Source organism: Mus musculus, chromosome 11 (assembly GCF_000001635.26).
Source record: "Mus musculus strain C57BL/6J chromosome 11, GRCm38.p6 C57BL/6J".
Taxonomy (NCBI): Eukaryota; Metazoa; Chordata; class Mammalia; order Rodentia; family Muridae; genus Mus; species Mus musculus.
This window is the reverse complement of record NC_000077.6, coordinates 20710219-20723301: the sequence shown is the minus strand read 5'-3', so window position 1 is coordinate 20723301 and position 13083 is coordinate 20710219. Positions and strand designations below refer to the sequence as shown.

General features: G+C 39.6%; 1 protein-coding gene across 4 annotated transcripts in view; it reads left to right on the top strand.

Annotated features, from left to right (window-relative positions):
• Aftph (aftiphilin) overlaps window positions 1-13083 on the top strand; it is a 56512-nt gene that overhangs the window by 18294 nt on the left and 25135 nt on the right. For all 4 annotated transcript variants that reach the window (XM_006514625.4, NM_001252503.2, NM_181411.4 and 1 more), the window contains exon 3: window positions 10987-11138. In XM_006514625.4, the coding sequence (XP_006514688.1) occupies window positions 10987-11138 (152 nt within the window). The remainder of the gene's footprint in view (window positions 1-10986; window positions 11139-13083) is intronic.

Below are 13083 nucleotides of genomic sequence, written 5' to 3'. Positions count from 1 at the left end.
TTCAGGTTCATCCCCAGCATCCATGCCAAATAACTCACAACTGCCTGGAACTCCAAGTCCACGGACATGGGCTCCCTCGCTTGCACCTACACTATGTGCACATACCCACATGGAGTCACATGTAAACATAAGAGAAAATAAAGTTATAAAACCTAAGGATGGCTTAGCAGTTAAGAGCCCTTGTTACTCTTGTAGAGAGTACAGATTCCCAAAACCCACATAGGAGCTTCACAACCATCTGTAACTCCATTTCCAGGCACCAGTGCCCACTTCTGAATTCCACTGGCACCAGGAATGCTCATGGTACACATAAATAAATGCAGGTAAAACATTCATACCCATAAATAAATTCTTAAAATTTTTACATAAGTAAAATTTAATGGTGTGGGCTGGCAGTTCTTCAGTTCTTTCTTTACTGCCATGCCATGCCCCTTGCAACTATACAAAAAAAAAAAAAAAAAAAAAAAAACAAAACAAAACAAAAACCTTCTCTGCTTACAAAAAAATTAAAGATATCACAAAAAAAAGGAGGTGGTGAAAAACATTTTGGCTTATGCTATTTTGAGATTAAGTTACTAGTGTTTCATCAGAAAATCAGCATTCTCAAATTGAATATAACAGATCATTTTTCCTCTGTAATCATTTGCCCAACATTGTGCGTGTTTGACTTTTGCATGCACATTTGAATTTATATCTGGAAATAGAAGTATCAAAATAAAGGAATTAAGATTTTATGTGATGGCTCATTCCAGTAATCCCAATACCCTGGAGGCTAAAACAGAAGGACTTGGGGTCAAGGCCAGCTTGATCTCTATAGAGTGTTCCAAGCCAGCTTAAGCTTCATAGTGAGTTCCATCTCAAAAAACAAACAAACAAATAGTAAAATTTATCAATTTTTGTTTACTAAATATTTGGTTGAATTGTATTTCCTTTTTACTGTTTCCCCCTCACAAAATTTGACAATCTGGCCTTTAATACCAAGTAGGAGTACTATGTTAGGTTTGTCCAGAGACTACAGAGGGAACAAATTGTCTTTTCAGAGTCTGGTAAATATTACAGTAGCCATTCTTTTTTTAGTTTGAAATTAGGAATTGGTAAGTGTACAAGTGTAGCTTGTATTTGATATCTTACTTAATATTTAATGATGGCTAGGCATAAGGTATCCTCTGAAGTGGAAGATTAAATTACTCTGATTTAAGTTTCTTCTGTGTAAGACTTAGTGTTATCAATAGCAAAACTATTGACAATAGAAAAAACAGTATTTCTTCATAAGCAAAAAAGAAAAATAATTGGAAATAAACTTAAGAGGATTTTTAAAATTTGTCTTAAATTCAAGATATTGTAAAGAGATGTGCATTTCAGTAGTAGAAGAACAGAGTATAAAATCTCAAGGGTCCTTCCACTCACGCTGCTGAGAAGCTGAACAACACTTACTGAACTTACAACTTACTGAAGTTGGTAAGACTTACTGGGGGTACCTTCTGACATTAATAGGAGACACAGTTTCAGAGCAAACTCCCTATCTTCTGTCTCTTAAAACCATTTCACACCCTCTTCTGAATCTTAGGTGCTGGTGTTGTGTCCAGCTTTGTAGATGTGTTCATTGGAACTGGGCTCTAGGCTGCATTTTGATTGGTATGGTTTTCTGTAGTGGTCTCTGTCCGTTGCAAAGAGGAGTTTCCTTGATGAGGGGTGAGGTAGTACACTTTTCTGAGGGTATAAGGACAAATATTTAGAATGTAGTTAGGAATTGTGCTGGTTTCATAAAGTAGTGACTGTAGGTTCTCATCTAAAATTCATGACTTCACAATCCATGTATCTTAGTTAGGGTTTCTATTGCTGTGAAGAGACACTATGACCAAAGCAATTCCTATAAAGGACAACATTTAATTGGGGCTGGCTTACAGGTTTAGAGGTTTAGTCCATTGTCGTCAAGGTAGGAGCATGGCAGCATACAGGTAGGCATGGTGCTGAAAGAATCGTGAGTTCTACATCTTCAGCAAAAGGAAGCCAGGAGCAGACTGTGTTCAGGCAGCTAGGAGGAGGGTCTCAGAGCCCACTCCCACAGTGACACACTTCCTCCAACAAGGCCACACCTATTCTAACAAGGCCATACCTCCTAATAATGCCACTCCTTGGGCACAGTATATTCAGACCACCATGTTCCACTCCCTGGCCCCCATAAGCTTGTTAAAACACATGAGTCTATGGGGGCCATACATAGCCATAGCATAATGCTAAAATATTTAGCCCAACTACAAAGTCCCCATAGACAATAATAGTCTCAATAATGTTAAAAGTCCAAAGTTCAAAGTCTCTTCTGATGTTCATCCAGTTACTTAACTGTAATCCTCTATAAAATTAAAATAAAAAGTAGATCACTTACCTCCAACATCACAGGATATACATTATCATTCCAAAATGCCATAGTGAGGAAATACTGGACCACTGCAAGACCAAAAGGCATCTGGGCAAACTCCAAACTCAGCATCTGTATGTCAATGCTCTCTTCAGGTCTCCAACTCATTTGATCTTTGTTTAATGCAACACAATTATTTCTCTTTGGCTAGTTCCACTCCCTGTTAGCAGCTTTCCTCAGCAGGTATCCCATGGCTCTGGCATCTCTAACACACTGGTATCCAAGGCAACTTCAGCTACACAGCTTCTTGTTCCAGTATCTGGGATCCACGCACAATCTTCTGGGCTTCTCAAAAAGGCTTGGGTCATTTCTCCAGCTCTGCCCTCTATAGCACTCTAGGCTCTGGTTGACTCCACTGCTGCTACTATTCTTGATGATCATCTCATGGTTCTGGCATCTCCAATAAACTTGGGTCTTCCACTGCAGCTAGGCTTCATCAATAACTTCTTGTGGGCTCTCTTTATGATGCCAAGCCTCAACTTCTTTGCATGACCCCTTAAGTCCTGGGCCATCAACTTCAACTGAGGCTGTATCTTCACCAGTCATCTTCCTGGCCTGTCACAGTGCCAAGTCTCAGCTGCTGTCATGCCCTTCATGCCTTCAAAACCAGTACCACCTGGGTGATCCTTACACATTAGCAAGTTCAGCTACAGCACAAGGAACAACTTGGCTATCTCTGTAACACAGAATCTTGGTGCTCTCACCACTTCCCAGAAGATCTCATCTCAGTGATGCTGGTCTCTTCCTAATCACTGCTAATTTCTTACTTCCAGCTAGCCAGCATCAGTTGTCAAAGTAGTCTTCTACTCTGGATTCGAAAGCCAGAGCCACATGGTCAAAGCTGCTGAGTTCTGCTGCTTACTGGAGCTGGAACATGGCCCCTTGTTCTATTACATTACTTTCTGTTTTTCAACTTCTTCACTGCCTAAGCTTAGCTGTCCTCAAACTTGCTCTGTAGATTGACCTTGAATTCAGAGATCTGCATGTCTCTGTATGCTGGGATTAAAGGTATGTACAAACCACTCCTGAACCTAAGCTTTTCTCTACTTGGTTTCCAGTATCGGGCATGATTTCCCTGGTGTTAGTGGTCTTAAGTCCAACTAGAGAGCTGTTGGTGCCACTACTGCATCCTTTGTGATACTGTGCCATGCTGGTCATTCATATGCTTCGTAGCTGAGTAGGGCTGTGAGTTGCTTCCCTCTTTTGAAAGCTTATATGGAGCCTTCTGGTACCTTGAAGCTAGTCCTCAGAGGGAAGCATTTCAGGTCAGTTCTAGTTTAGGGGCTCTGGGGCCAAACAAGGGCAATTGCAATAAATAACCTGTAATATTTGGAGAGTCTCTTGGACAACCATGACTAACAACTGATAATAGGGCTTCTCACGTCTGATGTTGCCATTTTGTTTGATGGTCTTTGGCTCACTGATGTAGCATTGCCAGCCAGGATGAGAAATGTTCATTTAAACTGTGTGTGCACACAAGCACACTCCTGGGTATGCATATATGTATATATGTGTGTATGTGTATACATACACATACATATATATATATACACACATATATATACATGCATATTTTAGAGCTATTTATGTGGATAATTAATAGTATGACTCTTTATGATTTTTTTCAGACACCTTCCTATTGTTTTATTCTATTTCTTTTGCATTTATCTCCCTCTCCTCTCCCTAATTACAGCCCTTTTTTTCCTCCACCCCGATACTCCCCTCTCTGTTGTCCTCCAGTCCTCCTATTCTGGCCAGTGGTCCCACTTTACTTTCCTGGTTTCTGCAGTGACTCCAGGATATGTATCCACATCTCAAGATTTAGAACTAGGAACTTCCAGTGAGGGAGAACATGTGACATTTGCCTTTCTGGATCTGGGTTACCTCACTCAGCACGATATTTTCTAATTCCATCCATTTATCTGCAAAGTTTGTGACTTCCTTTTTTTTTATAGCTGCATATTATTCCATTCTGTATATGTACCACATTTCCATTATTCGTTCATTGTTTGAAGATTGTTTCCATTTCTTAGCTGTGGTGAGTAGACTAGCTGCAAGCATGGTTGAGCAAGTATCTGTAGTGTACAGTATTAAGTCCTTTCAGTATATGCCAAGGAGTGGTTGTGTTATATGGTAGATTTACGTTTAGCTTTTTGAGAATTCTCCACACTGATTTTTAGCATGGCTAGACCAGTTTGCAAGCTGGTGGGGTTTCTTTTAAAAGATTCATCACATAATCTACTGCTAATATCAATCATAGCACAATACAAAGAATGCATTAAGCTCTTATTACCAGTGTACATTGTAATTAGATAAACATGCCAACCCATGCATGTAAAAGATTTAAATAGCTTACAGGAAGATAAGTTTTGCAGACAGAGCAGTCTTAAAATGAAGTGTAATATACATTGATTACATTATCCTCCCAACTGTGTTCCGGATTTAAGAATTAAAGATGTGGTTTGTGCCCTCAAAGCCCCTATAATTTTCAGAAGCTCAACTTAAAACTGCTTTCATGAGCTGTGCAGTGGTGGTGCATACCTTTAATCCCAGCATTCAGGAAGCAGAGGCAGGCAATCTCTGTAAATTCGAGGCCAGCCTGAACTGCACATCAAGTTCCAGGACAGTCAAAGATACATAAAAAAAACAAAATCAAAAATCAAACAAACAACAAAAACCCTGCTTTCATGGCCAGACAGTGGTGATGCATATACCTTTGATCCCAGCACTTGGATGGTAGGGAGAGGTGTATCTCTGTGGGTTCAGGGCCAGCCTGATCTGCAGAGTGAGTTCCAGGGCAGCCAGGGCCACACAGAGAAACCTTGTCTCAAAAACAACAATAAAACTGCTTTCCTCCCACTTAATATTTATGTGGCCTGAGGCAAGTTAATGTAACTTCTCTATGCTCCATTTTTCTCAACTAGGAAGTAGACATAATATTGTTACTTTTGGAGCTAGAAAGATTGCTCAGTGGTTAGGAACACTTGCTGCTTCTACAGAGGACTTGGGTTTGGCTCCTAGCACCCACACCATGTGGCTCACAAACACCTAGGCACCTGCATGCACATGGTAATACATATACATACTAAATAAATAATGTATAATTACTTCCAGAATGCTTCTTATATGCCTTAAATGGGCCAATAATTGTAAAGCATTTAAAATAATGTCTGGCACATGGCAAGTACTATGTAAGTATGATTTATTAAGCAAAAACTCTAGTACATTATATCAGGCCTATTCCATGTCTGTTTTCAGAGAAAAGACCTTTGGTCTTTTGCCAAATTTAGTTTCTCACATTTCTAAACAGAACTGTACTGATTCTGTCTGCTTTACAAATGTCATCTTACCTATATATGGAAACTAGAGCTTAGCCAGTCTAAATTTTTGGAGTTTTATTCTTTATTCAAGTTCATATGTATTTGAGTATGTTAGTAAATGTCACTGTTCAGCCAATCATGGTATTATATGCCTATAATCCCAGAATTTGGGAGGCTAAGAGAAAATTCTACAGGCTGGTGAGATGGCTCAGTGGGTAAGAGCACCCGACTGCTCTTCTGAAGGTCCGAAGTTCAAATCCCAGCAACCACATGGTGGCTCACAACCACCCGTAATGAGATCTGATGCCCTCTTCTGGAGTGTCTGAAGACAGCTACAGTGTACTTACATATAATAAATAAATAAATCTTAAAAAAAAAAAAAAAAAGAAAAAAGAAAATTCCACATTTGAGGCCAGGCTGAGCCACTTGGAAAAAAAAAGTTTGGCCTATAAAGATGGCTGCCTTTCCGGAGGACCTGGGTTCAATTTCTATCATCTATATAGCAGCTTACAATCATCTATTATTCTGGTTCTAGCCTCCACAGGCACCAAGTATGCATGTAGTGCACAGGCATACATGCAGGCAAAACACCCATACACATAGGATACAATTTAAATATTTTTAGGTCACAATTTAGATTATAAGTTACAACTTTTAAATATTGGGTGGTGTCCCATTAAGTCAGAAGTAGAAATAAATGTTCTGTAATAACCAGTTATATTTTGCTTTGAAATATAGATAGGTCAGTATAAAGAAAGTTCTTTTTTACTCATTAAAGTAAATCAAATTCAGTGTTTTACTTCAGCGTCTCTAGTCTTTAATGTGATCATTTTAATGCTCAAACTTTAATGGTTAAAAAAATGCTTGTTGGTTTAAGTAGTGTCTGATCATAGTGTCTTAAAAAATCAATTTCTTGGGGAAAATATCTATCGGGTCACAATGAAGCTATTCTTTTTGGTAGTTTTCTTTTCTTCTGAGTATACTGGTTATATTCTTATGATTTGGAGAGTTGGCTCTGCAATTAGGAACATAGTTAAACTTGCATAGGATCCAAGTTCAATTCCCAGCACCTACGTGGTGGCTTACAACTGTCTGTAACTCCAGTGCCAGGATATCTAACTCCCTTTTCTGACCCCAGGGGTCACCAGGCACACACATGGGTCACTTACACACATGTAAGCAAAACGCTAATACACATAAAATAATAAAAATTAATTTTAAAGTTAAATATTTTAAACATATCTACTGTATGCTTCATACACGTTGTGTTTTGTAATACAGTAAAGACAACTAAAAATAAATCATCCACTGATATCCAAAGTTTAGAATATGCAAGGAGTAGCCTCCTCAAACAAGAGTTTAAACAAAAGGCTCTCTCTCTTAAGAGGAGACACTTCCTTTAATCTCAGCACTTGGGAGGCGAGGCAGACATATCTCTGTGAGTTCCAGGCCAGCCTGGTCTAGAGTATGTTCCAGAACATCCAAGACTGATACATAGAGAAATCCTGTCACATACGCCAGCAAGATTTTGCTGAAAGTACCCTGATATAGCTGTCTCTTGTGAGGCTATGCTGGGGCCTAGCAAACACAGAAGTGGATGCTCACAGTCAGCTATTGGATGGAACACAGGGCCCCCAATGGAGGAGCTAGAGAAAGTACCCAAGGAGCTAAAGGGGTCTGCAACCCTATATGTGGAACAACAATATGAACTAACCAGTACCCACCGGAGCTCGTATCTCTAGCTGCATATGTAGCAGAAGATGGCCTAGTCGGCCATCACTGGGAAGAGAGGCCCCTTGGTCTTGCAAACTTTATATGCCCCAGTACAGGGGAACACCAGGGCCAAGAAGTGGGAGTGGGTGGGTAGGGGAGCAGGGTAGGGGGAGGGTATAGGGAACTTTCAGGATAGCGTTTGAAATGTATATAAAGAAAATAATACATAAAAAAAATTTAAAAAGAAAAAAGAAAACAAGAAAAGGGGGTCAGGGGACGGAATAAAGGGAGGGTACTTAAAAGCTAACTTCTGATTCTTGGGGGAAGATACAGAATAGTTGAATTTAATTTATTGCTACATTTCTATGTGATAGGAATTACTAGGTTGAGCCAAGTGATTTTTATTATGCTTTAGAATATTAAATAGGGCTAGAAAGCATCAATGGTGAGCAGTGGGCCTAGCTTTGACTCTTTTTCTTTAGTATATTTCTGTTATGTGAATCTTCTGTATACTAAGAATAACTGATACAAATTGCCACTTCTGACTGGCACTGAGTACCAAAAGTATTTAATAGTCTCTTTGTTCATCTATTTTGTGGGGTGGGCCCTGAGATCTCTAGATTATACTTGCAGAAGTTGAGTCTTAGTGCCTGGTGTGCAGCCCCCTCTGTAGGTGTCAGCACAATTGTGTCAGCACTGTAGTACTGCAGACATGTGGCTTTGTACTGACAACAACCTTGGTTTCATAGGTAGTTGGAAATAGATTATTTTAAGAGTAAAAGCCCTGTAGTGGCACATGCCTTTAATTCTAGCACACAGAGGCAGAGGTAGAGTGGCAAGGTAGGGAGTGTCTCTTGAGTTCAAGCTCAGCCTGTTCCACGTAGTGGTTACTAGACTAGCAAAGTTATACAATGAGACTCTCGCTTTAAAAAAATAAAATAAATGTCACATCAAATTTAATTTAATCAAAAATCTTTAATTCTCTTAGCTGTTCTTTTTGTTGTTGTTGTTATTGTTGTTGTATCAAGCTCTTTCCCTGTGGCTGATGCTGTTAGCTATTTGATATTTATTTATTGCTCCAGTTCAGAGGTTGGCAAAGAATGGCCCAGGGGACAAATCTGTCCCTTACTTCTTGCTTTTGTACATAAGTTTTTTCTAGAGCCCACTCATACTTGCTTTTTTAGAGATGAGCTACAAAGCCTGAAGTATCTATACCGTTCTCTGTTGAAAAGGTTGCTGCTAAACCTTGTGTTGCCTCGTTTAACAAAAGATTGGAAGCAGCTGTATTTTATGTCTAATTCTAAAGATATGTTAGACTCAGTTTTAAATTTTTTTATGTAGCTTCTATCATTTGTGGGGGAATGCTGAGGAAAAAGGAAAAACAACAAAAAATGAGCTGGGCAGTGGTGGCGCACACTTTTAATCCCAGCACTTGGGAGGCAGAGGCAGGTGGATTTCTTGAGTTCAAGGCCAGCCTGGTCTACAGAGTGAGTTCCAGGACAGCCAGAGCTACACGGAGAAACCCTGTCTCGAAGGGGAAAAAAAAAACCCTGAAGTAATTAGGCTAATGGAATTTCCTTCTCTCAAATACACTGCAGTCATTTGAGCACTTGTTCATGGTAACACTAGTATGCCTAAAACCTGTGTTATGTATAGTACTGCTTAGCCAGTTGTATTTAGGATTCCTGTTTTCTTCTGGTAACAGGTTGAGTTTTTTCTCCCTTCACTTTAAGAAGATAATAAAGATGGTAACAGTAAAGATTTACTTTTCAGGTAAATAAAATGTGGTCCTAGGTGAGTTTTTATTTACCTTCCTTGCCCAGGAGGGCAGTGCTCATCAGGTTTCCAATTAGATAGTTATCTGATCTCCTTCAAAGTCATGGCTGTCCCTTCCTTCCCCTTGAAGTCAGTCAGTGCTGGGTCCCCTTGACACACTCAAGTTTCAAGAGCCTGGGGATCCGAAGTCTACCTACCCTTTGCTTTAGGGCTCATAATTGAAAGTGAGACTTTTTCTCATCTCCCGTGAATATAATGAGGGTGTCAGAGAACTTTGGCAGAGATAGCAAAGGAGTACCTTGAGACTAATTATAATGTGATGATGGCTTGCTCTAGTGCAGCTTCCAAAAGGGAAATTTGGGTTTGGAAAATGTGATTATGGAAATTATGCCTTTGTGTTTCTTCTTTCACTTACTGACTACTTCAGAGGAGAAATCAACTGTTAGCTTGTTTGTGTCAATTACGAGGAATAAATATTGTGGTATTTTTCTGTTATCAATTTTAGTAGTACATTTATTCTTCCAATAGGCTTTAATTTATAACAGTTTGTATTTCTACTTAATGTTTAAACAATAAATTGTACTCAGTTTTAAAATATCTTACATGTATATGAAAACAATTAGGACAATGGGAGTAAGGTTGCACATATTTAATAAATACAGTGATATCCCCCCAAAAATCATTATTTGAAATCCAAGAAGTTTGAATTAATAATAAAAAATACTCAAAATGCCAAGTAAATTCATCTGTTTATTTTATGGTGAAAAATACTCTAGTAAATATGTAGGTTTTACCTCAAGGTAAGTAGAGAAATGAGATTTATTTATTAAAGATAATATAGAACGTCAAAATGATGAAGAGCTGGTGAATTTCTTATTAGTAAAAATTGAGATGCTCAGGCCAGCAGGATGGCTTTGTGGGTAGAAGTGCTTGCTGCCAAGCCAGAAGAGCTCAGGTTAATTCCTGGGACCCATCTCCCAACAGTCGGCCTCTCACCTCCAGCTTCCCACCACAGCATACCCACCATTACTACACAGGGGATAAATACATGTAAAAATGTAAGGTGTGTGCGTGTCAGTACAGGTGCCCAAGAAGCCCAGAGCTGGACTTGTGGGGACTGAACCCCGGCCTCTGGAAGAGCAGCAAGTGCTCTTAATGACTTCAGTCCCCCAATTGGTTTTTTGGTTTTTTGGGTTTTTTTGTAATTGAGACCCTCTTTCTTACTGTGTTCTTCATTTGTTGCAGCAGTGGAATTTCAAAAAGGCTTTCATAATTAAGGGTTTATGTCAAGAAAAGTAATTCTTATTAGCCATGGTAGCCTACATGCACCGTTCAGTGCTCGCTGTGCTGTGGGTAATGGAGAAGATAAATGGTGCCTGGGGTTTTTATTGTTGGGCTCTGTTTTTATTTTTGGGGGTTTTTTGTTTGTTTTGGGGGGGTATTGGTTTGTTTGGCTTTTGGAAGATTTTTTAGACTTGGAAGTTACTGTCTTTACTAGACGACAGAGTAATGGCTTTTCCTCTGTAGAACTGTGTGACAGACTAAGACACGACATAGAAAGCGCCAGTGGGGCCTTGCCACCTGCTGCAGCAACAACATGATTACTTAATCAATTAGTGGAGTTGTTGACACTATTTTCTGTACTTGAGTAGTGATTTCCTTCTGTGTGGTGGGGGGGGGCGGGGGGGTGAGATCATTAAAACTGAGTCATCATTAAAACTGAAGAAATGAAAGTGAACTTTTTGGGGGTTGATTCAGACAGCTTTACTCAACCGGTTGGAGAGAATTTTCGAAGCCTGTTTTCCGTCTGTGTTTGTCCCTGATGTGGAAGAGGAGGTTTCTTCCCTGAAGCACTTGCTGGAGACACACAGCTCGCCAGCAAAAACAAGAGAGGCCTTAGCTGACCGTGGGTAAGTAGAAACTGTTCTTAGAGAACTGTGACTGTTAGTTTTAGTTGTTATAATTTGTAAAGCTATCTGAACAGCATTGTTTTAAAATACTATAATTATTGACCTAATCGTGTAAAAAGACTTAAGGGGGAAATCGCTGTTTCTCTACTTCTGAGATGTTTCTTTTGATGTCTTTAAATCAACATTTGAATCAGCCTGTTATGTCACCTCTGCACTACCTAGTGTGATAAACAATTTGGGGTGTATTCAGACTGTGCTGACTATCTGACTATATAACCCAGGCTGCACTCAAACTCAAGAGCCCCCAAGTGCTGAGATTACACGTGTGTCACACACTTGGCTTAACTGACAGTGTAGACCTGCTTTTCTCACCAGCTCCATATACACATATCTCACCTTCTGATAAAATGTTTAAATCTTGTATTTTCCTTTTAACTGTATAAATGCTAAATGCACACTTGTTTTCTTTTATACAGTGTCTTCCTAAACCTTATGCAAGATGAGCATCCCTAATTTGGAAATCCATTCTTTGGAGTGCTATGACATGTAACACTTGTGGGAGCTGTGTAGAGGTGTAGAGCAGTTGTAGATTACCTGCTGATATGCTTGTGCAAGGCCCCAGGTTTAATTTCCGCCACTGAAAAAGGAAGGGGTTGACTTTTTTAATCTACACATTTTTGAACATTGACATTATATTTAAAAAGTTTATAATTTTGGAGCATTTCAGATGCCCAACTGATAAAGTCTATATAGATATTCCAGACTCTAAACCAGTCTGAAACCTGACACCCTTCTGCTCCCGAGCACTTCACGTAGTCTCTGTCTTATTTTCTACATCTTTCTCTGCCCCTAAGAGCTATTTACACAGTTTTACTTGACGAGATTTTACTTAGCAGGCTGTCATCCCTCCTCACCCTCGAAGTTTCAGAGTGGCTCAGCCCAGGCCTCTCTATAACTGTCGCCTCAGGGCTTCCCAGGCACATGGCGCGTTTACTATGTTCTGTTAATACAGATGTATACGCTGTTGTTACTGATCTGAAGTTTTACAGTGAACTGCCTAGATGTGAGTCTTTCCATGCATTCCACTGGTAGCTTGTTCCTCAGAAGCAAACCCTTCTTTATTGTTTTGCCTTTACAACTGCTGTCTCGCCTAGGCCTCTGTCCCTTTCCTAGGTTCCTGCAAATTATTTGATTTTGAAGTCATTCCATTTCTGGCCAGTCTTTTTATAATTTCTCATTCTTGCCTCTGGAAGTATCCTTTCCTTCTCCAGTGTCTCCTCTCTTCCATTAACTAAGTCACATGTAACTTGCTAGTTTCTCCTTATGGTGCAGCATTTCTTGTACAGGTGTCCACTTGTCTTGATTCCATTCAAGATTGAGATTGGGTTTTGTTCTTTTTCTTCTTGTCTAGGGATTTCTAAGGAAAAGGGGATGGGGAGGGGTGAGGGAACAAGGTGTACAAATTCCTTTCCAAGAGATTTAGCCTAAGGAAATAATATGCCATACAATCATATACACAATAAAATACTAAAAGATGGTCACTGCCAGCCTAATAATATTTAACCAAATGGTAAAAGATATCTTATTGAGAGCTGTAGGTTGTAGCCCACCTGAGCTACATAGTGAGACCTGTTTCACACCACAAAAATAATAAACACCCAAATATTGAGTAACTCTAGTAAATTAAAATGGTGGATGCCGAGTGATTTTTTTCTTTTAAATGTTAATTTTTTGAAATAATGTCTCATGTATAACAGGCTAACATGGAACTTACTGTGTAGCCAAGGCTGAGTTTGAACTTCTGATCCTCCTTCTCCCTAGTCCTGGGATCGTGACCTGCACCACCATGCCAAGTTACTAAGTGCTGGGGATGGAACCCAGGGATTTGCAAGGCAGAACTCAGCCAATAAGCTATAGCCCCAGCCCTTAAATGTTGGGGTTTGTT